At 39.5% G+C, this 26,995-nt stretch overlaps 1 protein-coding gene across 2 annotated transcripts in view; it reads left to right on the forward strand.

Annotated features, from left to right (window-relative positions):
• Positions 1–125: 125 nt before the first annotated feature.
• Positions 126–26,995, forward strand: part of MAPK14 (mitogen-activated protein kinase 14) — an 83,445-nt gene continuing 56,575 nt past the window's right edge. Inside the window, exon 1 of one of the 2 annotated variants that reach the window (XM_003403947.4) lies at positions 126–357. In XM_003403947.4, coding sequence (XP_003403995.1) covers positions 242–357 — 116 coding nt within the window. In that variant the 5' untranslated portion in view covers positions 126–241. The remainder of the gene's footprint in view (positions 358–26,995) is intronic. The other variant, XM_003403946.4, reaches the window with a different exon arrangement.

The raw sequence follows: 26,995 nt of genomic DNA on the forward strand, positions 1-26,995 counted from the left end.
GGTAGCGCGCCCCTGTCCTGAGCCGGGGTCGTCCCCGTCACTAAGGCGCATCTAGGTGCTGCAGCTGACAGGGGCCGCGCGCGCGCGCGGGAGTCCGAGGGGCCGCGGCAGCCGCACCTGCGCCGGCGACCAGCGCAGGGTCCCGGCCCTGCCCGGCAGGGAGCGAGAGTCCGGGAGCGGGTGCAGGCGCAGGCGGGGGCCCCGCAGGGCCACCTCCTCACCCTGCGGCCGCCGCTGGAAGATGTCTCAGGAGAGGCCCACGTTCTACCGGCAGGAGCTGAACAAGACAATCTGGGAGGTGCCTGAGCGCTATCAGAACCTGTCCCCGGTGGGCTCCGGTGCCTATGGCTCGGTATGGTGAGTGTCGCAGGGCCTGAGGCTAAGGTGGACGGGGTGGCCCCTCACGCCCAAGGGCCAGGCCTGCCCCCACGGCTCAGCGATGCGCCAAGTGGCAGGAATTTTTCTCGAGGAACGGCATCGCTGCCCCTTCGAGCTCTGTCTTGCACCCCTGGCACCCCCATCTGCACAGCAACTAGGTGGTCAGCCGTGTGCAGGACGCAGTTCCATGCTGGGCTGGGTGGGGGTGGGGGTGGGGGTGCTGGAATTCGGCCCTGGCTCGCGCCCTGCGCGAGGGACAGGGAAGGCTTCTCAGAAGGCTGCTGCTCCGGGGACAGGGACGAGGGTGCCTTCTGCTTGCGGGGGGAGGGGGTGTCCCTGCTGGCGTCGAACAGAAGGGCCCCCTCCGGGGGTGCGCCCACCCTGGGGCGCTGGAGCTGGCCCTCTGTGCGGACAAGCCCAGGAGCTGCCGGGAGAAGGCAGAGCCCAACTGGGAGACTGTGATCATCTGAACAACGAGGAAGGGCGCTCTCCCCGGGCTTTTTTGCAAAGCTGCATTGAAATTCCGTTTTGAGAAGGGTTCCTTTTGAATTAGCAGCGACCTATAGAGCTTAAAATACTGGCTTTATCTCGGTGAACACCGTGCCAGTTTGAGTGGTGTGTTTCCGATTCGGTTGAAAGCGTATTTCCTTTTCGCGGGGGGGTGGGGGAGGTGGTGGCGGTGGCGGTGGCGGTGGCGGCGATAGTGCCTGCGAGAACCCTGCTGTTTAAGAAACCGGTCGTCTCACTGATTAGTCACATTCCTCTGCTCATTTAAGTATTGTTTGACAAAACAATTTTCTCATTTGGAGCAAAGGATATTCAGGACCGTTGGACGCTCTCAAGATCAAAAAGTTAACCGTGCTGGGAAGGACTGTAAATAGTTTTAAATTGCGACAGTTCCTACAAATACTGTGTTTTTAAAGCCACTTATAGAGATTTTGCAGGAAACTTATCTGCATTTGTGACCTGAGGTACACGACAGTTTTCATAGCATGTAGCAAAAGAAGGAAGAGACGCCTTTTTACACCGCAAGTGTTTTAAATTAAACGGGTACAATAAAGTTTCCGGACTTGAAATGTTTCACTAACTTCTCTCTTGTTTCCAAAGTTTTATGCACTGTATTTTAGATGTACTGTAATCTGGGCGCCCCGATCTGAAACTAAATATCAGACTTAATTATTAACTGTTTCTGGGTTTTAGTAATTTCATGTACATGCATCATTTGAAAAGGGGTCTGTAAAATAATTTTTTGCTTAGGAATATATTCCAGTTTTTTGAATGTGTTAATCTTTAAGTGTAATTCCTGTGTTCCTTAAAGTCACATCATGAATTTCCTGTTTGGTAGACTTTTCGGGTAATTAAGATTGTGCAATTGTGCCCTGCAACAGATCATATTGCATTTTCTAGTTCAAGCTGCTTGCGTTATGTCGCAGATGGCACCGTGCTTGACATCTTTCTCTCATGTTAAAGGAATTTGCAGCTTTTTACATTCACTATATATATTTCTTGATTTACAACTTTTCAAAGATGTATTTGAGTCATTGCAGCTTTTACAGTTCATTAATTTACCTTCATTTTTGAATTGACATATTTATTTTTGCAATATCAGGTTTTTGTTTCCAGTGTTTCCGTTTAAACTTTAATGGAGTGATACAGCAAAATAACTCAGCTACAGGGAATTTAGGTGAACTTGAAAAAATTTGCTCGCAGGGTTTCCCTGTAAGTATGAATAGCTCAGCACTAGACCACACATCAGATTTCTAATAAAGTGTCCCTAAAATGAACTTCATATTTCTTTAGTACTCTTCTGGCTTATAGAAGCCAGCAGTATCTGACATTTGGAAGTAATTTTGTTGAATAGATTTTTAAAAATAGGTAATACATTCATATTTTATAAAATTCAAAATATATAAAAGAGTATTTAGTGAAAAGTCTCCCTCCCTTTCTTTTTTGTTCCCCAGCTGCCCTCTTCCCTTCTGCGGAAACAACCACTGTTAAGTTTCTTGTGTGTCTTTTCAGGAAGGCAGAGGTTTTTTTTCTTTGTCTTTTTTTAAAGTAGCATTTCTAGTAAATATTTCTAGGCGGATTTAAGATACAGATGGAGTCCCTCGGTGGTAAAAATGGGTAATGTACTTGGCTGCTAACTGAAAAGCTGGAAGTTCGAGTCTACTCAGAGGTGCGTTGGAAGAAAGGCCGGGTGACCTACGTAGGAGAAAGTCAGCCATTTAAACCCTGTGGAGTACAGTTCTACTCTGACGTGCGTGGGATTGCCGTGTGTCGGAGTCTACTGGAAGGTGTGTGTGTGAGAGAGAGAAGATGCAACCTATAGAGTTTTGGTGGAAGAAAATACAAGTGAAATTGCATAAAAATTGACTATAAAACAAGTATCACTGCTTGTGTAATGAAAATACCAGAACTTAGATTTGCAAATAAGTATCATCTCAGAGTAGCTATTTGAAGTTGTTCTTTCAATTATCAACTTTTCAGGTGTGACCCGAAAAAATAATCCATTGCTGTTGAGTCAATTCCGGCTCGCAGAGACCCTATAGGACAGAGCAGAACTGCCCTATAGAGTTTCCAAGGAGCGTCTGGTGGATTTGAACTGCTGACCCTTTGGTCAGCAGCCATAGCACTTAACCACTGTGCTACCAAGATTTCCTCAGGTGGGACAGAAAATGTGTTTCTTAGAACTTACTTTGGTGCTTGTGTAACTTTTTTCATCTTCATTCTTTGAGAGCAGATTTGACTAGAGAATAGCTAAAAGTGAAATTGAATCCAAACGATTCATAAATTTAGATCCAGGTCTGGTGAAAAGGATTAGGAAAGTCAGGTTGGTGATTTTAGGTCAAAAAGGAATCACAATGATAAAGTAATGACAATTTCTAGTGTGGCTTGTAGGACTGAACCTGAAGTCTTATTCCCAAAAAGAATCTCTACAAGTATTTAAAGGAATGCAGCATCATTGAAAAATGTATTCAGTTTCCTAATTTGATTACTCTGAAGAAGTGTGTTCACTTTGATGTGTAAATTTTTTCCTCTTTTAAGTGTGTTTTCATTATTTTCATTTGTAGAATGTAATGCAAATAGCAGCCTGTGTGGTAGCCGAAAATGAATCAAAGATTAAGGAATCAGGCTTCAAAAACTTGATAGGGTTTGACAAATTGTCTTTCCTTGTTAAAGATGAAAGGGAACTAAACTAAGCTCTGCAGTTTTAAGGAACTTTGTGCATTGTCTGTGAGGGGAAATGAAGCAAAATTGTTTAAGAATACGTTGTTGCAAAGCATTGATTTTGTGGTTTTGGGACTGAAGGGGAGAATCTTTGTGGTGAGTTTAAGGAAATATAAACAGGAACTTAAATGCCTTTCCTCTGGGGTACGGTTTTTCCAGTCCCTTGCTGTTGATTAAGGGAGGTGGGGGCGCTGGTAACCGTAAAACAGTGTGATGAGAGTTGAGAACTACTCTGAGATCATATCTGATTGTTTATTCAACAGTATTTATTGAGCACCAAATGTGGTCTAGTTAGCAGGCTAGGTCCTTGAGATAGAGTGCTGAACAACACAGCACAAGACGGTGCTTCTCTCACCAACCTTATAACCTAGTGGTAAAAACTACATCTTACGGATTGCTTACTGTGTTCCAGGCATTGTACTGTGCACTTTGTATTTATCATCAGTATATAAAGTATATAATAAAACGTTTAGTTAAAGAATGGTACAGTATACTAAGATGTCTAATCCAACTTCCTAAAATGGCTTGGAGAACAGGAGTATATATAATATTATAAATACATATAATAAAAATAAATGAGGCTACTGTTTGTGTTCTTTTTTTTTTTAAGTTTAGTTTAATGGCCATTCGTGTTTTAAATCTTTCTTTTGCAATAAACCAGGGTACAAATAAAAATATATCATTTCTGAATATGCAAAGATGACATTCTTGACTCCTGATCAGTGAGGTCAGCGTGCCATTCACTTTTCTGGTGGTGATAATAAGCTCGTGTTGATATTTTTCCCTATTTCCTTTTCTTTGTAGCCAAAAACAAGGTGGTTGGCTGAATGCTGTCAGTGCCAGTAAGAAAGATTTAAACATAAATAATAGCAAATGTTTGTGTTATTGAGGTATAAAGACTGTTATAAGAAAGCGTTCAGTCCACTTGGCTAGAGTCATATTTTATTTGTCAAATCACATTTTTCCACTGATACTTTTCTACTCACTCTCATTTTAAAATAAGGGTGTCCTGGACCTGTGGCTCTTTAATTCTGCTAGTTTAATTTCTTGATACTGAGGAGTATTCTGCTTTTGGTCTCCATCTAGCTCAGCCTCAGAGATGATGCATATTGACTTTGCCCTTTTCATGGGCAACATTGCAGATGAAGCTGAGTCCCGGGGCCTAGGATTCAAAGGTGGAAGAATTCTTTTTGTTTGGGGATATTAGAGTTCCTTGGCTCAGATTGTAGAGTATTTGCTGGCCTAGACCACTCTCACTTTAGTAGTAACTGACATTTTTATGGAGCCCTAGTGGCATAGTGGTTAAGAGCTTAGGCTACTAACGAAAAGGTTGGCAATTTGAATCCACCAGCTGCTCCTTGGAAACTCTGTGGGGCAGTTTACAGAATGATTTCATTCAAAGCATTATCATTTAGTTCTCACAAGCTCTATGAAGGAACCCTGGTGGTACAGTGGTTAAGAGCTGCAGCTGCTAACCAAAAGGTTGACAGTTGGAACCCACCAGCCACTCCTTGGAAACCCTGTGGGGCAGTTCTGCTGTGTCCTGTAGGGTCACTATGATAGCAACAGGTTTGGTTTTTGGTTTTCTATGAAGGCTGGTGTAAAAGTGGCCTGGCAGAGATGTCTGACTTCTTTGTCTAACTTCACAAAGGGGAAGGGAAATCATTATCTGCATCAACAGCCCAAGGCTGATGCCTGTGAAGGGAAAGTCGGACATGCTGCCTCCCTCCAAACTTTTTATCAGTTCTGACACCAACCGTCCTTCCCAAGGCACTCTACTTCTCTGCTGCGTTCAGTAATTCTGTGTAATGGCCACACAGAATTCACAGACCATTGTGACAGTTAGGGGGTTTTTCAGGGAAGTAACAAACAAGTTACAACTCAATTTCAGGAATGCTCGGGATACAGTTGTTAGATCAGGACAGTCTTTTCTCAGCTGTGCCTACAGACAGGCCTCTCTCTGGCCCTCAGCCCCTTGCCCTCCTCCAGTAACTGTTAAAAAGCTCTTTTAGCTCTGTTGATAAGTGCCCAGAGCCACCCCACTCTGCCAGTAAGCTCAGCCCGAAGGCACTCAACTCTCTCGCTCTGTTTGTTTCTGTGCCACCGCTTCCTGCCATCTTGTGGTCTCTGGTGTTACAGCTCTGTTTCTCTGTCTCCTGGATCTAGGAGACTTCCAGCACAGAAACCCTGGGTCCAAAGGACAAGCTGCACCCCCAGCTCTTGTTTCTTGATGGCTGAGAGATTCCCTTTGTCCGCCTCTGGGATGGCTCATTTTAAGCCTGGCAGGATGGTAAAACTGACCGATCCCCTCATTACGGTTCCATGCACCTTATTTGCACGGTCCAACTCCCACAAGGGTGCCATACACCTTATTTACATTATTAGCAAGATCTGCAGTCCCCTTGGTAGGCCACAAGGACCTCATTTGCTTAGTCCCACTCAGTCCTTTGATGGAAGTTACAAAGACTGTGGCTAAAAGGGCCATATTAAGTAATTCACTGCTCTGCAGCTGGTATTATTAACCCAGTTTTATAGTTGAGGCGTCGTACTCATTCACTAAAGGAATGACATTCTTGTCCGTGCTGCTTTGGCTTTGGTTCTGTGGTTTCAACACTTCAACAGTCTCTTTTCCTGTAGACCTGGGCAGCTGAGGTTGTGTTGTGACACCTTCACTGGTGTAGGTCGCTTCTTCCATTTCTCCTTTTGTGAAGAAAGGGGTTGCTGAGTCACTTGCAATAAGCTGTGACTTTAGAAAATCAATCCCATCAGTGCTGTTGCCCAGCTAACCTGAGGGGTCATGACTTAACCCATGAAAGTCGCTTCCTCAGAATTGACAAATCAAAAATGAACTCATTGCCCAGATTAAAAACTTTGTTTTCAAAGAATCGTTAGGTGATATAGTTAATTCCTGAATTTACCGGTTCTATTGCTTTGAAATTCTTTAGGGTACGTTTATGTAAAGTTGAGACTACCTGTACATGTTTGTGTTGTAAGTATAGGGCATAAATAGAACTAACTGCCTCTTGGGACCTTTGAAAATACATTGGACTTTCATTCTCTACTGTAGTGTGAAATTTGGTATAAATTTGTTCCTATCCTAGAGGTATAATTACTGTAGTGCTCAGAAAACCTCATTACAAAGTGGGTTTCCCTGACTTGGAACTGAGGGGTTTTTTTCTCAGGGTTGTAGCGTACTTAGAAACGATGCACATATTTCTCCAGGACCAAAACAAAACAAATACTTCTTTAGATTTGAAATGCATTTTGTAAAAGTAACTTCAGATATTAGAAGTAGTCTTTTCAAACTTAGCACTGCTCTTGTAGAACAGTGCTTCCATAAATTAAGTACACATATGACAAGGTTTCGTAAAAAAAATTATGACCAGTTCCCCAACATTTAAGCCTTTGAAAAGTTTATTCTAGGGAAGAGGAGGATGGTGGTCTGTGAGTTTTACGTTTTTGACAAATAGACCCTGGGTCTGGATGTGCTCAGCTCCCAGGTTGAAAGTTGGTACAAAGGAGGAAGAGTCCAGGATGACACCTATGTGTGAGCCTTGGGCAAATTGGTAGATTTTAGTGCCATTTTCTGAACTTTGGAATATTATAGAGCACAGGATTATGTAAGGAAAAGAGGACGAAGGTAAGTTCATGGTAATCTATTTGAGGACAGGCTCCATGTATTATATAAATGCCTTGAGCATCTATTATGTATGAGTCACTCTTTAGATGCTAGAGATGGAATATGAACAAAACAAACATTTCTGTCCCTAAAAAAAAAAAAAAAAAAAAGACACTATATATTCCAAGGGAGAGGGGAGTAGTAGTGGAGATACAGAATAAATAAGTAAATTTTATCGTATATCACATGGTTAAGTGCTATGGGAAAATGAAGCAAGAAAAGTGATAAGGAGGGCTGGAATGGCTGTGATGCCTTTTTAACAAGGGTGGTCAGGATATAAGCCTCAGTAATAAGGTGACATTGATCAAAGACCCGAAGGAGGTAAGGGAATATAATATACCGGTTGGACATGGATGAGGTAGGGAGGGATGAACATTTCAGGCTGAGGGTACAGCAAATGCAAAGACCCTGAAGCAAGAGAGGGGTTGCTGTTTCCCAGAAATAGCTAGATCAGTATGGCTATACCTGAGTGAGCTAGAGGCCAAATTTTAGTAGGAGTTGGGGGAGAGGCCAAGGTATGTGGGGAATCGGTGCACAGAGCCCTGACCCATACCCACTACTTGCATTCCAGCAGGCCCAGAGTACTACAGCCAGTACTGTTGGTGGACCCTGGAAAATCAGGCAGTCCAGTCCAACTCTTTAGTATGGGCCTACGTCACTTTTTCAGGTTTTTATTGCCGAAAAGAAGGAGCAAAGAGATTAGCTCTAGATTTAGACTGACAAAAAGATTAGCATGGTGGCAGGTTCAGTGTTTCCTAACTTCTTTGGGCTTCTAGGTTTCTCCTTAATACTGGGTCATTTTTTAAACTCATTTTTTACCTTCCCTCAACATGTAAGATCTCATTTTATTTAGCTGTGTATTTGTTGTACATTCCTCCTCTTCCCCCATTATAATAATTTTAGGAGAGATCAGACTGCGGTTACCTATTCACTGATGTCTTGGCTATGAGGCCACAAGGACTTCTCTGTTTATTAACTTAAATAAATCTTAAAGATCGAAAGATCCTGTAGCCACATGACCCTATAAAAACCTATAGGGTTTATTGTTTTCCCTGCCTTTACATTTGTCACAGTGGTTAAGAGCTCAGGCTGCTAACCAAAAGGTCAGCAGTTCGAATTATCAGCCACTCCTTGGAAACCCTAAGGGGCAGTTCTACTCTGTCCAGTAGGGTCGCTATGAGGCAGAATCGACTCGACAGCAACGGGTTTGATTTTTTGGTTTTGGTTTACATTTGTAAGCTCCTCTCTTTCATTGAAGCTATCCCCCTTTTTACTGCTCTATCATCTGGTTGCAGAAAATAAGTTTTCCTGCAAACACAGATTCCCATGGCAACATAACAAAAAGGTAATAGAGCAAATGTTTATTTTGTCTAGACCTGCTGTCTGAGAAACTTTAGACCCTGAACATGTTGGCTCCTGTTACTTTAAGTGATATTGTAGAATTTCTTGTTTTCTTCAAAATCTTCTCCTTAGTGGTATTATAACTGCCTATTACATGAAGGAAGGCGTGTGTGTATGCATGCCTTATTGTCAGTCTATCCAAAAGTATGCATCTGCTGCTTTCCCAAGCTTATGGTCCAGAGGGTAGGCATACATGCAACACATGAATGTGTTCAAAAAAAGCATGCCAATTGTTACCGCCTTTTTTTCTTTAATTCATTAATTCAGCAGTGTCCCATTGCCAGGCGCTGTGCTAGGTATTATGTTTATAAAGTTTTTTTTTTTTTTGAAAATCAGGAAAGGATCCTTGCTTTTGAAAATATCAGTCTAGAGGGGACATATTTATGTTTTCTCAGAGATAGCTTTGAAAGTCCTCTGTAAGCTTTTCTTTTCTGCATTCTTTCAGCTTAGGTTGCCATCTACCTTTATATTTCTTACCCTTCTTTTGAAATCTTTTAGATTCTTCTATGTCTCTCTCAAATTCAGTGACATACTGGTCACTTTTTTATACCTAGGGCAGCTTTATGCAAGGGTATGTATTGAAGATGTATGTTGGAGAATCCAGCCATTTGATGACTCAGATCTAAAAAGTGATGACATCAGCGTGTGCCCACAAGAGGTCATAACTTCTTTTGATTTGTTAAGGGCTGAGGGGGACTATGTTTTAGGGAAAGAAAGGGGCTGTGAGGGTAAGGTTCACTAGATCCTTAACCTGGCCCTATACTTCCCCTTGGGGTAGTGTCTCTGCTGTGACAGTCTTCTCACCTACAAATCATGCACTCTAATCATGCCCTCAGTCTTCACTGTGGCACTCACAGTGTGAAGTGTCTGGCTTATGCAAGTGTGTATTAAACTCATCTTTCTTGTTAAAACTTCCTCATGCCTGTAGGAGACCTAACTTGATTCCCAAAAATAAATGATGTTGACTCCTTGTCCTTAATTATCTTTCTCCTTCTTAAATTCACACTGATGCCAGATTATTTTCAGTGATTATTGCTTTATTCTTAATATCTCTAATGGTTATTCCTTTTTTTCCTCATTTCAACTGACAAATCCTTCATCTAGGGCTTACGCTCTCTTGATCCTTATTGAACTTAGGCTTTTGAATAATTTCTATTTATGTTTTCTTTTCCAGGCTACCAAATGCTGGTGAACATCTTAGTTATCTTCCTGATCCAATATAATAAAATTTGACTCCCTAATGATCTTAGTGTTAAATTGAAGTGAAGTATTGATGTTGGCATTTTATATTGGTATACTTCTGATAACGCCATTCTCTCATTTGACATTATAAGTTGGGCTTGCTTCATTTTCTGATTCCTAGTTCAGAAAAAAAAAATTTTTTTTTTTTTTTAGTTCAGTGTTCTAAGTGCCTTATGCTCTGAATGATCTGCTTTGAAGTTGTCAATCTCAATAGATTAAATGATACTGGTACTAGGCAAAAGGAGAGAAATTAGCAAATTAAGAGAACAGGCAGTAACAACTGTGAACATCTGTCAAGCTGTGTTTCTATTCCCAAATCTATAGGGTTTCTCAGCCTTGGCGCTACTGAAATTTTGGGTCAGATAATTCTTTATTGTTAGCAGCTGTTTTATGTATTGTAGGATGTCTAGCAGGTTCCCTTTCTCCTACCCACTAGATGCAAGTAGCAGCTCCTAGTTGTGACATCCAGAATTGTCTCTAGACATTGTCACATGTTTGGGGGAAACGACACAAAATTTCCCTTGGTTGAGAATCACTTACAATAACTCTATGTGTTTGGACTGATTGGCCCTAAGTAAAAACTAGATAGGATAAGAACCTTCCACTTCCATGAAGATAGAAATGCTATAAAGACTTTCTGCTTTATGACTTGAGGCCTCTCTAAACATGACTTTTATCATTTCCAGGGAATAACAGCACTCCTTCCTAGATACTACTAACCTGAAAAGCCTAATGGATGGGAGAACTCACGTAACTTGCTTGTGAGAGGCAGGGTATATCACTAGCATAATTGAGAAACAACTTATGATGGTGAGGGAGATCTGATTTTCATGAATAATTGCTTTTTGCCATTGTCAAGGCCCAACTTAGTATGTTTTGAATGCCTCTGAAAAGGAACACTATTTTGGGACGTTGGCTTCTACTCCAAGTTGGCAGTATTTTCCCTAGTGTCTCTTCTGGTATTCTTTTCTGGGTCCTTTCTCTCCTGTCTCTTTTCAATATCTAGCATTTTTAAACTCCTAGAAATAAAGTGCTGCTTAGGAAGCCACAAAGTGAGCTATAAATAGAGTAAGGAGGGAGAGTAGTATATTAAGAATTAGATTTCTCTACGTTTTTGAAGGTTCTTGCATCTGGGAAGGCTTTGCTTAAAGTACTAGACATAGCAGACTGAATTATTTTCAGGTAATCTTATAGATTTTAGGCAGCAGTAACTCAGGAAGATTGACCTTATTTGATTCAGAATGGGTTATATAGGCACATTACGTAGTCTAGTATCTTGTAAGATGCAATTTCCTGAAAATTGTCTACAGTAGTATCTTAATGACTTTGAAGTTATGAGTCAGTGACTAATCTTTTTTTTTTTTTTTCTTATTGTGTTTTAGGTGAAAGTTTACAGCACAAATTAGTTTTTCATTTAAAAATTTATACACAACTTGTTTGTGACATTGGTTGTAGTCCCTGCTACCTGTCAGCACTCTCCCCTTTCCCACCCTGCTTTCTCTGTGTCCGTTCATCCAGTTTTCCCATCCTTTCCTGCCTTCTCGTCTTGGTTTTGGGCAGGTATTGCCCATTTGGTCTCAGATACTTGATTGAACTAAGAAGCACATTCCTCACATGTGTTATTGTTTGTTTTATAGGCCTGTCTAATCTTTGGCTGAAAGGTGGACTTCGGGATTGGCTGCAATTCTGAGTTAGCAGGGCGTTCAGGGGCCATAGTGTTGGCGGTTCCTTCAGTCTCTGTTAGACCTGTAAGTCTGGTCTTTTTTTGTGAATTTGAATTTTGTTCTACATTTTTCTCCCGCTCTGCCCGGAACCCTCTGTTGTGATCCCTGTCAGAGTGGCTGGTGATGGTTGCCAGGCACCATCTAGTTCTTCTGGGATCAGGCTGGTGGAGACTGTGGTTCATGTGGTCCGTTAGTCCTTTGCACTAGTATTTTCCTTCTGGTTTTGATTTTCTTCATTTTCCTTTGCTCCAAATGTGATGGGACTGATAGATGTATTTTAGATGACCACTTGCAAGGTTTTAAGACCCTAGATGCTATTCACCAAAGTAGGATGTAGAACATTTTCTTTATGAACTGTGTTATGCCGTTTGACCTAGATGTCCCCCGAGACCATGGTCCCTACACTTTAACCCCAGTTACTTGGTCCCTCAAGGTATTTGGATGTATCTAGGGAGCATCTATGACTTTGCCTTGGTCAAATTGTGCTAACTTACCCTGTATCATGTCTTGTTTTTCCTTTCACCAAAGTTACCACTTGTCTACTATTTAGTTAATGATTTCCCCTCCCCAAACCCCCCCTTAACCATCAAAGATTGTTTTTTTTCTGTGTGTAAACCTTTTCTTATATTTTTATAATAGTGCTCTTCTATGATAGTTGTACTTTTGTGATTGACTTATTTTACTGAGCGTAATGCCCTCCAGATTCATCCATGTTGTGAAAAGTTTCATGGATTCATCATTGTTCTTTATCATTGCATTGTATTCCCTTGTGTGTATGTGCCATAATTAGTTTGTCCATTCATCTGTTGACAGGCATTTAGGTTGTTTCTATCCTTTTGCTATTGTGAATAAGACTGCAATGAACATGGGTGTGGAGTCAGTGACTAATTTTAGTGTTGCAATATATAAATTTTTATGTGTAATATTCTCCTTTATATCTTTTTAATACTTCCTTACAGTAACCTGCTGTTCTGATTTTCCCTTGTGTTTCTCTAATTTCATTGTGTGATCAGTTTTCTTCCTCCTCTTTTCTTAAATTCTCTTTCCTCTTCCTGTGCCTTTTCCTTTTGAATTCATTACCTGATTGAGTCTCAAGAACCTCAAACCCTTTAGATTCAAGGTCTGTTGAAATGCAATTATTATGCTTTCCCTTGATTACTTTCCTACACACTTCTTGAGGATGCTCTGAGAAATGTAGCATGAACTTCCCTTGGAATGGATTTGCTGTTGTATACTTGCATGGTTCAACCTTAGGTACATAAGCTGGTATTTGAAAGAAGCTTAATGTCAGTACAGATGAGTAATTGTGGTTGTGAAAATTATAATCAGTGAAAGAGCCAATTAATTGAAACCTTTTATGACTCTACGTATTAAGGCAACATAATTTTGAAAGTCTGAAATGTGTGTGTGTATATAATACTCATTTTATGTTTTAGGTTTACTATAGTGGAGGAAATCTGTCAGTCATTCATCAGATAATGTTAAATGCCCACCAGTGTATCAAAGAAATATTTAAAAATTTTTATAATCTAGTTAAGGAGACAAAATTAATAACCGTAAAATATTAGTGAACTGTGTGTATAAAAAGTTATCGATTTATGTAGAGATCTGGGGACATTGAGGGCTACACTGGTTAGAATGACTTCATGAAGAAAGAAGGATTTTAAGATTATTTTGAAGGGTGGGTAGTGGTGTTTCGAAGGATGGGTGGTAGTATTTAGAGACAAGGCAAGGGAACGTTTTTAGAGAAGAGGAGAAAACCTAACTAACAGATATGAGAAGTTCTGGCCTGACAGGAGGAACATCTCAGATAGGGTGAATCCAGTTGTGGTTCTTGTTCTGGTTGTGCTCCACACTTAATTACAGAGCTTTAAGATGTGCAGGTGCTTGGATGCTACCTCCAGAAGTCGGGTCTGGAGTGGTCCTGAAAGCAACTGCATTTTTTAAAAGTCTACAGGGGATTCTGATTTCCAGCTAGGATGGCTTCTAGGCTATAGAAAGCTGTTACAGTTCTTAGTTGTGAAATAGCAAGAAAGTATGAAGATTAGCCTGGCTGGAGTGCACAGAATGGATTAGAGAAAGCGAATCTGTTGCTTTGTATTTATTTTAATTGTGTGTGGGTATGTGCCTGTTCATCCTGACAGCCCAGCTAGATTTCTCAGTTCCTTGAGGTCAGGAACTATTTGCTTTGGTATGTATTTATTAATCTTGCATTATGTGGCAGACACTGAGCTAGGTTCTGAGGATAAAAAGGAAAAAAAAAAAAAACCCCAAACCATAACTTCTGCTATCCCTCACAGTCTAAATTGGGGGCTGGGAGGGGGGGAATAAAGGAATAATACGTTAAATAGTTTAGTGTGTCTTAAGTATTTACTACATTATGTTGCTGATTATAGTAGTTCTTTGCTCCTATCTAATAATTATTGAATAAATATACATCTGAACTTGTAAAGCTATCTTTTAGTTATCCATAACATGACAAAAAATGATCAAGGATTTTATCCCTTAATTATATTTTAATAATTTGCCCTATTGTACTATCATTTCAGAGATATACTCAACCTGAAATTTGAGAGTAAGTCTAAAAATATTTGAGCATTTACTATGTGATAAGCCTCAAGCTAGAAGCTGCAGATAGAGCACTGACCACTGATTGATCTTATAATATTATGTTCATCTCAACTTGGACTATTTAAAACTGTCCCTCTTTTATTTTTTCACAGTTAACTTCTCTGAACCTCAGAACAGCACTGTGAGATAAGCAGGGCAGGTGGCATTCCGTTTTATCGATTTGGAAACAGGCTCATAGAGCCTTTGGCCAAGGTCACCTGCTAGGACATACCAGAACCAAAGCTAGAACTCAGCCTTCTCTATATCACACTGAATATGTTTAAGCTTAATAGAATTTGTTAAGATCAAGATACTGCAGAGACCATTCACTAGGATGCAAAAGTAGCTTTGTTAAATGGAATCCTAGTTATTTCTAGGGCAGTAAAAAGATTCTTATCTAGAATCTCCATGACTAAGTGAAATATCTCAGAAATTAGAATATTTTGGTAGAAGAATCCAGTTGCTAAGTGTAATGGCTTTAAAACATGGCCATAGATTCTTTCATATTCCCCGTTTCAAGAGGTGAAGCCTGATCCCCTTCCCCTGAGTGAGGACCGTACTTATAGACTTTTCTAATGTATAGAGTGTGGCAAATGTGATGGAGTGTGACTTCTGAGGGTAGGTCATAAAAGGCATTGTGGCTTCTGTCTTGCTCTTTCTCTGGAATCAGTTGCTCTAGAGCAAGTTTTCGCAACCTCAACACTATTGACATTTGGAGCTAGATAACTATTTGCTGTGGGGCTGTCCTGGGCATTGTAGTATACATAGCAGCATCCCTGGCCTCCTCTACCTACTAGATGACGGTAGCACTCACCCCACCCCCCCCAAGTTATGACAGCCCAAAGTGTATCCAGACATTGCCAAATGTCCCCCCCTTGCCAACAGCCATGCGAGTGAGCCATTTTGGAAGTGGATCTACCAGCCTCAGTCAAGCGTTCAAGTGACCGTAGTTGTGGCCAACATCTTGACTGCAATGTCATGAGAGTATGAACCAAAACTACCCGACTAAGCCATGCGTGAATTCCTGGCCCACAGAAACTATGAGATAATATAACAAATGTTTAAGCCACAAAGTGTTACCATAAAAACACACATACGTCATATAAGACTAATAGTTTTAAACTGAAAAATACTAAAACTTGTGAACACACGTTAACGCCTGCCATGTGCATCTAGAGTCACGTTCATAGCAAATGTTTATGTAGAGTGCTTTTCTGGATGAGGGATTCCTGGGCGGTGCAAACAGTTAACACCCTCAGCTGCTAACCAAAAGCTGGGAGGTTTGAGTCCACCCAGAGGTGGCCTAGAAGAGAGGCCTGGTGACCTACTTCTGAAAAATCAGCCATTGAAAATCCTGCGGAGCACAGTTCTACTCTGTCCACATGGGCTCACCACGAGTTGGACAGTGGACTCGATGGCAACTGGCTTTTCTAAATAGGAAGTGATACTGTTACTATTTAAAAAAAAAAAAAAAGCCTTTTAATTGTAGCAGCAAGGCAAAGTTGATTGATGGTAATACTAAATTGTTACAGTGCAGTATATGGTTAGTCTGATATTTCAGCTTTGCTTGAAAGGAGTTTAAAAATTACATGATAACTATTCAAAAATATCTGTTATTGCAATTTTCAGTTACACAAAAGTAGAGAAAATGTACCCATACTGGTAACATTCTAATGAGGCTTTGGGAAATAATCCCTTTTAAAAGAAAGTAATCCACATGTAATATTTTTGTAACAATATGGGATAACCATTGCTTTTGATGGAGAAGTATATCACTTAACATTTGCAATCAAAGAAACATTTTAACTGACACTGATGGAGCTTTTAAAGCTTCAGTGAAGAAATATAAAATTCTGTTTTCGAATGGAACTTGTAGCAAATGACGATTAATGGCATTTCACTTTTTAATCACACATAGTTTTGGATTTTTAGATTGCATATCTAAGTGAATTTCCACATTGTTTGAATATAAATTTTCATCATTCCTAGTGAAAATCGAAGCATTTATAAAAACATTTTTGTGCTAGTAACTAAATTTAGAAGCTTTTGCAGTAGGAATGGGGCCAAATGAGGAATGGTAAGTATCTGGCATGTGTGCTGCCATTCTCTGAGTCCCAGGCCCAGGGCTAGTGTTCCTGATAAATCTTACCACGTTTACTCTTTCCTATCTACATGAGATTTTTATGAAAATGCTGAATTTGTATAAAAGTTCTTGAACTGTAAATTTGTAAGGCAAAGTACGTGATCAGTTAAATGACTCTTTTCTCCATGCTGGGCTGCTTATCTGCTGATAAGATCCTCCATGTATCGTTTAGTTTTTAAGTGTTTTTTTTTTTTTTATGAGAAGAATTTTTAGAAACTGAAAAGCTGAGGACTGTTTGTATTGCACATACATGTAACAATCGTATTAATTACGTCTGATGTTCGTCCTGTCAATGTGAACATTTTATTTTAAGAAATTGAATTCCATGTGAAAATACTATATACAGTGCAAATAGAGAATGAAATCACTTCCTAATTTTTTAAAATCAAAGTGTTTAGTAGACATTAAAACAAGGTATTTGAGAGTTAGTGGAGATATTGAAAGAAGGCTAACAGTGTTTCAAGTGTTAAGAATTTTTAAGTGTTAAAAGTCAATTTTTAAATTCCTTGCTACTCTGAAGACTATTTTTTGAGGTTCCTAAATAAAAACTTGAGTTCCAGTTCTTGCAGAAAGTTGCTCTTATTTTCATGATGTTGTATCTAAAACAGGTATAGAAAAGCAGTATCAGAACTACAATGATACCTGTACATTTATCTGAATTTAGAAGGGGAAAAAAATACATTCTGTAGATTAGGGTGAGAGACGTACAGAATAATATTTCCAGTAAGGTATTTATTAAAATTTCTATCAAATGTTATAGGTAAAGAAAAAATTCCAAGTTAGTAGTCTGAATTAGTTATTTAGGAGGCAGATTTTGAAGGCCATTATTAATTAACCTGAATTCAATTGGAAAAAAAACCTTGGATTATATGATCTGGAGAAATGTTTGCAGAGTTTTTTCTTGCAGATTGCCGTGTTTTACACATATAAAGTGTGCACATTATACTTTTTTTGCCAGTCGCACAACTGCCCCTTGCTATTTTCGTAAGTGAGCTATACCACGTTATCGTGTGGGCGCGTTATTTACATGGGTGTGTTATTTGCAAAAATATGGTATTTCTTCCTAGTTAGATATTTTAATGAGTTTGATGTACTAAGGAGCCCTGGTGGTGCAGCAGTTAAGCACTTGCCTGCTAACCAAAAGGTTGGCAATTCAAGTCCACTTACCACTCCATTGGAGAAAGATGTGGCAATCTGCTTCCATAAAAATTTACAGCCTTGGAAATCATATGGGGCTGTTCTACTCTGTCATATAGGGTCGCTATGAGTCAGAATCAACTCAACAGCACACAACAATGAGAATTTGCTAATGCAGTAACTATTTTAAAAAAAAAAAAAAGCCTGTTGCCATCAAGTCGATTCTGACTCACAGAGACCCTATAGATTTGAATAGATTTAAATATGCTCATTAATTCCCAAAAATATATAAAAATTGTTTTCTTGATCATCATTGGGGGCTCATTTTGCTTATTAACATCTTTTGGGGATTAGAGAAGCCAGCCATGACCATTGAAAGAAACTGTAAAATAACTTATGATCCCTACAAATTAATCAGAGAGACTCCCAGATGATTGCTCATTCTTCATTCTTTTGAGGAAAACCCAAATTATTTTCTGAGGAAAATCCTGGTGCAGTCATTTGTTCTTTCATGCTCTGTTGCTTTGTGGAGGTGGTGTGACCTGCTCTTCAGGTCCTTGTCCTGGTTAAACAGTACCTCACCTCTCTTGAGAGGTTGTCTGCCCTGCTTTACCCACCAACTCGGCTGGCTGTTAAAGCATACTGACCTGCCCTTACTTTGCAATATAGGCAATCTGCCAGCCAAGTGTCAGTTGTGGAGCATGAACACCAACTCCCTGTATCTCTATACCTATCAAGAGCGGTGTGCTGCAAAAGAGCTCTTTAAAATGTTTAAAAGCAAAAAAGTCACTTTGAGGACTAAGGTGCACCTGACCCAAGCCATGGTATTTTCAGTCACCTCGTATGCATGTGAAAGGTAGACAGTAAATAAGAAAGACAGTAAGTAAGGAAGAATTGACGCCTTTGAATTGTGGTGTTGGTGAAGAATCCTGAATATATTGTGGACTGCCAAAAGAACAAACAGATCTGTCTTGGATGAAGTACAGCCAGAATGCTCCTTAGAAGTGAGGATGGCGAGACTTTGGTTCACGTACTTTGGATATGTTATCAGGAAGGAGCAGTCATTGGAGAAGGACAACATGCTTGGTACAGTAAAGGGTCAGCGAAAAAGAGGAAGACCCTCAACAAGATGGACTGACACAGTGGCTGCAACAGAGGGCTCAAACATAGCAACAATTGAGAGGATGGTGCAGGACAGGGCAATGTTTCGTTCTGTTGTACATAGGGTCACTGTTGAGTTAGAACTAACTCGCCAGCGCCTAACAACATCTGTCAAGAGCTAGGTTGATGGAAGTGGTCTTTGGAGGGTTGCCTGAAGAATATGTAGCTTATTCTCTATTTTTGTTAAACATACTTGAGATATCCTTTTAGTTAAAATCTGTCAGAGAACAGCATACCATGTTATTTTTTACTGCCCCCCTTCCAATAACCAACTGTATTTTGGCTTTATAACAACAGCCTATACTGAGGGATCCTCTAAGAAAAGAATCAGCTGGAATCCACTATTATGTTTTTGTAAGGATAATGATTAAGACATTTTTACCATATTATACAGTGTCCTATTCGTGAAGATACATAAGAAGAACTCTCCCTGGCTATATTACAGGAATAATTATGCCTGTCTTCAGCTCTCCTGAGTAGCTGGTTTGTTTTTATTATACGGCTCCTGCAACTCATGCTCTAACTGGCTGTATTCTCTTGGTGCCGGCTTTAGTGGACTCAAAGTCAAATTTGAGGCCCACCTCTAATGGGTATTTTGAAGGGACTTCACGATAGAGATTTGTATGCTAACCTCATCCATATAAAACTCGTCGCCATCAAGTTGATTCTGATTCATAGTGACCCAATAGGACAGAGTAGAACTGCCCCATGGGTTTCCAAGGGTGTGAGTCTTTACGGAAGTAGACTGCCGCATCTTTCTCCTGCTTTGTGGCTGGTGGGTTTGAAACGCCAACCTTTAAGTTAGCAGCCCAGCACTTAACCACTGTGCCACCACGGCTCCTTCATCTATATAAAAAACCAAACTGTTGCCATCGAGTCGATTCTGACTCATAGTGACCCTCTAGGACAGAGTACAGCGGCCCCATAGGGTTTCCAAGGAATGGCTGGTGAATTCAAACTGCCAGCCTTTTGGTTAGCAGCAGTAGCTCTTAACCACAGCACCACAAGGGCTCCAAATAGGCTTTCTTATTTGTCTTTATTTTCTCTTCATCACTTACTGTTTTGTCAGGTTGTGTATACATATACAAATCCAAGCTGCTTTAAATCCATAATGGAATACAGTGGTGTATACATAAATAAATTTAGAAGTTAAATAAAATAAAATTATATTAGGATATCTTAAGAATCAAGTAAATAAGCCACACCGTATATGATAATTAACTCAAAATGGGTCAATGACCTAAATATAAGAACTAAAACCATAAAACTCTTAGAAAAAAGCATAGAGGTAAAGCTTCAAGGCCTTGTTATTTACAATGAGTTCTTAGATATGGTACCAAAATATAAACAACAAAAGACAAAACAGATAAATTGAACTTCATCAAAATTAGACGAAATAAATTGAACTTCATCAAAATTAAAAGGTTTTGTGCATCAAAGGTCTTTATCAAGAAAGTGACAAGACAACCTACAGAATGTGAGAAAATACTTGGGAACCATATATCTGATAAGAGTTTAATATCCAGAATATAAAAAGAACTTCTACAACTCAACAACAAGACAACCCAATTATAAAATGGACAAAGTACTTGAATAGACATTTCTCCAAAGAAGATATACAGATGACCAATAAGCACATGAAAAGATGCTCAGTCAGTCACTAGAGAAATGCAAATCAAAACACAATGAAATACCGCTTCACCCTGACTATTATCAGAAAAATGGGAAATAAGTATTGGTGGGGGTGTGGAGAAATGGAAACCCTTGTGCATTGCTGGTGGGAATGTTAAAATGGCCCAGCTGCTGTGGAAAACAGTTTGGCAGTTCCTGAAAAAGTTAAACAGAAAATTACCATATGACCTAGCAATTCCACTCTTAGACATATACCCAAAAGAATTGAAAGCAGGGACTCAAACAGTTACTTGTACGCCAGTGTTCATAGTATCATTATTCATGATAGCTAAAAGATGGAAACCACTCAAGTGTCCATCACCAGATGAATGGATAAAGAGAATGTGGTATATACATACAATGGATTATTACTCAGCCATAAAGAGACATGATGCATGCAACAATATGGGTGTACCTTGAAAACATTGTACTGAGTGAAATAAGTCAGACACAAAAAGACAAATGTATGATTCCACTTATACGAAATAAATGGGCAGATGCATAGAGACAGAAGTTTTTTTAGTGGTTACCAGCTGGAGAGAGGGGAAAATGGGGAGTTATTGCTTACCGGGTACTCAGTTTCTATTTGGAGTGATGAAAACTTTTGGAAATGGATAGTGGTGATGGCTGCACAACTTGGTGGATGTAATTAATGTCGCTGACACTTAAAAATGGCTGAAATGGCAAACTTTTTGTTATATGTATTTTACCACAATAAATTAAAAAAAAAATCAAGTAAACAAAGTTTTTTTTGGGGGGGAGGCAATTATGAATGTGTAACAAAATATTTAACTTTATTTAATGAATATTATTATGTGCTAGGCATTGGATTCAGTTAGCAGTAGATGAGTGACAAAAATACCATCCTAATAAAATTTTTTTTTTTTTTTTTTAATATTATAATACTAGAACCATTGCCGTTGAGTCACTTCCAACTCATAGGGACCCTATAGGACAGAGTAGAACTGCCCCTTTGGTTTCCAAGTTTGCAGTATTTATGCAAGCAGACTGCTACATCTTTCTCCTGCGGAGTGGCTAGTGGATTTGAACCTCCAACCCTTTGGTTAGTAGCCAAGCACTTAACCACTGTGCCACCAGGGTTCTTCTAGTATAATATTACTATCAGTGAATTTTTATTTCTTTTCCTATAATTTTATTTTTACCATATCAGTGATTTTATAAAATGTGAATATTAAAACTTTGGAAGGCTTCATGTGAATTTTCAATCGGGGAAAAAAGTTGTTAAGCCACATGTCCTGAATTTTGGTTTGGAGAACGTGCATCATAAAGGTAATCCCATTTTATGATGCTGTTCATGAAAACAAGGTTTTACTTGTGCATCTAGTTTTTGAAATGTGCTTCAAAGGGATCTTCCCAACTGGCAGTTCCAGTAGGTGAATCATTATTATAAAGGCAAAGCCAGTAGTGACCCTAGGTGTCCTTATTCCTGAGACCAGCTTGGCATTCCAGAAAAAGACCGAGCATTGGAATTAGACGGATCTGGGTTTGAATTACAACTGCATACTGGTTTTATGACCTTGGGTGAGTTATTAGTATTTCAGACCTTTGGTTTCTTATTTTGGAAAGTAAATATAAAAAAGTAAATTTATAAAGAAGAATTGATGCCTTTGAATTATGGTATTGGTGAGGAATAATGAATATACCATGAACTGCCAGAAGAACGAACAAATCTGCCTTGGAAGAAGTACAGCCAGAAAGCTCCTTAGAAGCAAGGATGGTGAGAACTTTATCTCACATACTTTGGACATGGTATCAGGAGTGACCAGTCCCTGGAGAAGGACATCATGCTTGGTAGAGAAGAGGGTTAGTGAAATAGAGGAAGACCTTCAACGAAATGGATTGACACAGTGGCTTCAACAATGGGCTCAAACATAGCAAGGATTGTGAGGATGGTGCAGGACCCGGCAGTGTTTCAGTCTGCTGTATATAGGGTCGCTGTGGGCCGGAACCAACTTGATGGCACCTAGCAACAATCTTTAGGGGATCAGACTGCCACATCTTTCTTCTGCGGAGCGGCTGGTGGGTTCAAACTGCAGACCTTTTGGTTAGCAGCCTAGCTCTTAACCACTGCACCACCAGGGCTAGAAAAACAGGAAAGCTGAGGCTGAAGAGTGAAGTTTCTAAGGTGTGTGTTAGGAGAGAAGGCCTTTGCTTATGTCCTGGCAGACTCTTGTGTTTCTAGAGACAGGTGGAGCAGGACGAGCCAGTTATTAAGGAACTATAGAGCAGTAGTTGGAAAAGGTTGTAGAAAACCAGAAAGTGTTTTAATGAAGGCGTAGTAAGACTGCTTGACACGCTTAGGCATCTGATGGTAGATGATGGGGGCCACAAATATAACTAACTCACAGAATTATTATGAGGATTAAATTAAACCATACCCAAGTGATATATGGCATAAATTAGTTATTCAAATAAGTTTGAGTTTTTCTCTCCTCTGTGCATTCAATTGGCTCTAATAATTGATTTTTTTTTTTTTTTTTTGCCTTTTAATAATTAAAAATTTCTGCTTTGGGGAATTACAATATGCAATTTAGGATGAAATACATGATTTCCCCATCTTAGTATGCTAGTAAGGAGCCCTGGTGGCACAATGGTAAAGTGCTCAGCTGCTAATCGAAAGGTTGGCCACTCAAACCCCACCCAGCAGCTCCATGAGAGAAAGACCTGGCGATCTGCTTACATAAAGATTCAAAAATGCCAAATCAAACCTGTTGCCATCGAGTCAATTCCGACTCATAGCAATCCTATAGGGCAGAGTAGAACTGCTCCATAGCGTTTGCAAGGAGCACCTGGTGGATTCAAACTGCTGACCCATTGGTTAGCAGCTGTAGCTCTTAACCACTATGATACCAGAGTTTCCTGTAAAGATTACTGCCTAGGAAACCCTGTGGGCAGTTCTACTGTGTCACAGTGGGTTGCTGTGAGTTGGAATCGACTCTACGACATCTAACAACAATATGCTAGTGCTGCTATAACAAAAAAATACTGTAAGTGGGTGGCTTTAAAGAACAGAAATTTATTTTCCCACAGTTCTAAAGGTCCAAATCAGGGTCTTGGATGTGTGGATTCTTTCTTTGGGACTCTGTCCTAGTTACTGATGTCTGTTGGAAATTCTTGGTGTTCCTGGGTTTGTGGATGCATCTGTCTTTGTTGTCTGTCTTCCCTCCTGTTTTCCTTCTGTGACCATTCTCTTTTTATAACTCAGAAGGGATTAGGTTTATGACCCATCCTACTCTGGCATGACTTCATTGACATACAAGAAAAACCTATTTCCAAACAGGATCACATGCACAGTTACAGGTGCCAGGACTTCAACACAATTCAATCCATAAAATCCCCCGCTTCCAAAGACTGCTTTTATTAGTGGGAAACCCAAGGGGGTAGGTCAGAGCAGTTAAAAGTTTAAAGAGACAGGAGTAGGGGTGGCTCATATTTTCCTCGCTTTAGCAGCTTTTGCTATAGTGACTCCTTAGTAATAAACAGGTAACAGTTTCTCTGAACAATTCCTCCTTGTTTTGTTTTGGAAGTAAAATATGTTTTAAAGGGTGGAAGTATGTATCCTGTGAAGTTCAAATTAGCCTAAGGAAATCATACATCTGGAAGAAGCAGTGTTCTTGAAGATGTCCATCGTAGTGTTATATATATTATGTTTATGTGTGAATGAATAGAATGGCCCAGTGCCCATCAGTAAGAGAACAATTAAGTACATTGTGGTACAGATATTTAAAGAAATTATTATAAATGACAAATTTGAAAACTGCTTAGTAAAATGGAAAATGCTTATGTTTAGGGATGGAGGTTAGAAATTTATTTATTTATATACTGTGATTATAGCCAAGCAAGTTATTGTTGGAAAGAAATATAATTGTTAATAGTGGTTTTATTAAAGTGGTGAGATTATAAATGTTTTCCCTGGTTGTTGGTTTTATAATATGAAGAGTGCCTTTTTTGGTTTGTTTTATTTTTTTAGAGTGACAGAACAATTCAGATGATGTACGCATTTAAATTTACTAATGACTTGATTAAAGATACAACCCACTAGAAAAAAATCAGAGGATAGAAATATCAAATAAAAAAAATGTTAAATGCCAGGAATATGTTTCTTCTGTGTGTGTATATGTACATGTGTATGAGTATATATTTTTTCTCCACAAATAGACCATTCTGTACTTCTGAAACTTGTTGCTTTTTATCATTAATAATAAACATGTACATATAAGTATACAAAGATTCTTGTTTTATTCTATGAGCTAAGGAAATTCCTTGAAGGGTTTGAAGCAGGGGAATGGTGTAATCTAATTTATATTTTTAAAAGCTTTATTTGATGCTGGTGGAGAATAGATTCGGAGGGGGACCGGTATAAGGAGGCAAGCCGGTCATGAGGATGACTTAGACTAATATGATAACAGTAATAAATGAAGAGAAGTTGAACTAGAGATGTGTTTTGGAGATAGAAACCACAGGACTTGCTGATGGATTTGGATGAGGGCGAGGGGCTGTAGGAAAGGGAAGAATCAAAGATGACACTCAAATTTCTGAGTTGAGCAACTGGATGGGCAGTCTATTTACTGAGATAAAGGACAGCAACGGGGTTTTTTTTTTTTTTTTTGAGGCCAGTATAAGATTTCCTGAAAACCTTTTCCCTTACGAAGTATAATTAATTATAGTAGGAAGCATTTTAGAAGAGATGGAGTCAGTACAATTAAAATGTATTTAAAATGGACTGAACTGTTAGCAAAGTTGAACTTGCCTTTCCATTATGGTATAGTGATTAAGAGTTCATGCTTGAAACATACCACCTGAATTTGAATCCCAGCTCTACTATTTTCTGTTTATACCCTGAGAACATTGATGCTTAACTATTTTGTGCCTCAGACTTCTCATCTGTAAAATAGGGATTTTATAACACCTTTTTCATCAGGTTGTGATAAAAGTGTTCATACATGTAAAGATCTAAAAACAATGCCTAGCAATAAATGTTAGTTTTTACCATTATTAATATCAGTTTCTTGCCAGATGCTGTTGAATTTATAAAAATTGAGAGACAAATGGCAAGGTTGAAGTCTTTTATTTCATATTTTGAGATACCTATATTATAAAGTTATACTTTTGCAAATCATTTATTGAGAATGTACCATGTTCCAGGCATTACACAGAGCCTTGTGTGATTGATACAGTGGTAAATAAAACAGATACGGTAAATCCTTAATATTATATTCTACAGATTAGATGTAAACATTACCCTCATTTCGTATATGACTGAGTGAATTTAATTAACTTTCTCAGTGTTACACAGCTATGAAGTGGCAGAACTGGAATGAAAATCCGAATAGTCTGATTCCAAAGCCCTAGCCCTTATCTAACCACCATGCTGGATGATAAATTAACATTTAATAATAAACTGTGTTTATTGGGGTCTGTAGGGTACTGATTAATCTTAGCCTGCCTCTCAATAAAGGAGCAATAGATACAGGAGTCAAATAGAGATCAAAATATGCGCTTTATTCCTGGTAAAGCTGGCGTGGAGAATGGCTTAAGCAGGCAGCTGAAGTGGACTTCTTATTTCTTTCTCACTGAATTGAACTTGCACAGCCAGTCATGGGCAGATCAGCTGGAAAAGTAGCCCCAGCAGGCTTACCATTGGAGGAAAGGAGAAAGTGCTCAGCCTGCAGGTAGGCAGGCTGATTCTGAGGAGGAGAGTTGAAGACGCTGTGTCACATGGGAGTGGTGGCCATTTTCCCAGTCTCACCAGAGCATGTGAGGGGTTTGGAGATGAATATAAATTTACTTGGTACTTCAGAGTGGGAAGAAGTTCCTATTTTATGGAATCATAAGAACAAGGGGAGTGTAAGCGAAAAGAACTCCTCCCTTTATGTGAGGTGAGGAAAGAAAGGGTTTTGTGACAGACTACTGCCTGAGACCTCTTAGATACATTCTGACAGGGTGACTGTCTAATCCAGTACTTGAAGGACAAGTACTCAGCCACTGGGTGGAGTGAGGGTGGGGAAGAAAAGCACTCAGGAACTAGGACCAGCCTGTCGGAAGAGTTTAAGGAACTGAAAGGAGGTCAGCATGTTCAGAACATAGTGGCCGAGGAGGAAGGAAGGAGTAGCACAGAAGCAGGATGGTGTGGTCAGATCACCTGGGCCTTGTAGTCCGTGATAAGAAGTTTGCATTTTATTCTATGAGCTAAGGAAATTCCTTGAAGGGTTTGAAGCAGGGGAATGGTGTGATCTAATTTATGTTTTTAAAAGCTTTATTTGATTCTTGTGGAGAATAGATTCAGAGGGGGACCAGTATAAGGAGGCAAACTGGTCATGAGGCTGACTTAGATTAGTATGATAACAGTAAAATGAAGAGAAGTTGAATTAGAGATGTGTTTTGGAGATAGAAACCACAGGACTTGCTGATGGATCGGGATGGGGGTCAAGGGGCTGTAGGAAAGGGAAGAATCAAAGATGACACTCAAATTTCTGAGTAGAGCAACTGGATGGGCAGTCTATTTACTGAGATAAAGGAGACAGGAAGAGGACTAGGGTGTTTTGAATTTGCTGAGTTTAATTTTTTTTTTTTTTTAAGGTGGGAGTGCCTGGGTGGTAC

The sequence above is a fragment of the Loxodonta africana genome, chromosome 1, assembly GCF_030014295.1.
Source record: "Loxodonta africana isolate mLoxAfr1 chromosome 1, mLoxAfr1.hap2, whole genome shotgun sequence".
NCBI classification, from domain to species: Eukaryota; Metazoa; Chordata; class Mammalia; order Proboscidea; family Elephantidae; genus Loxodonta; species Loxodonta africana.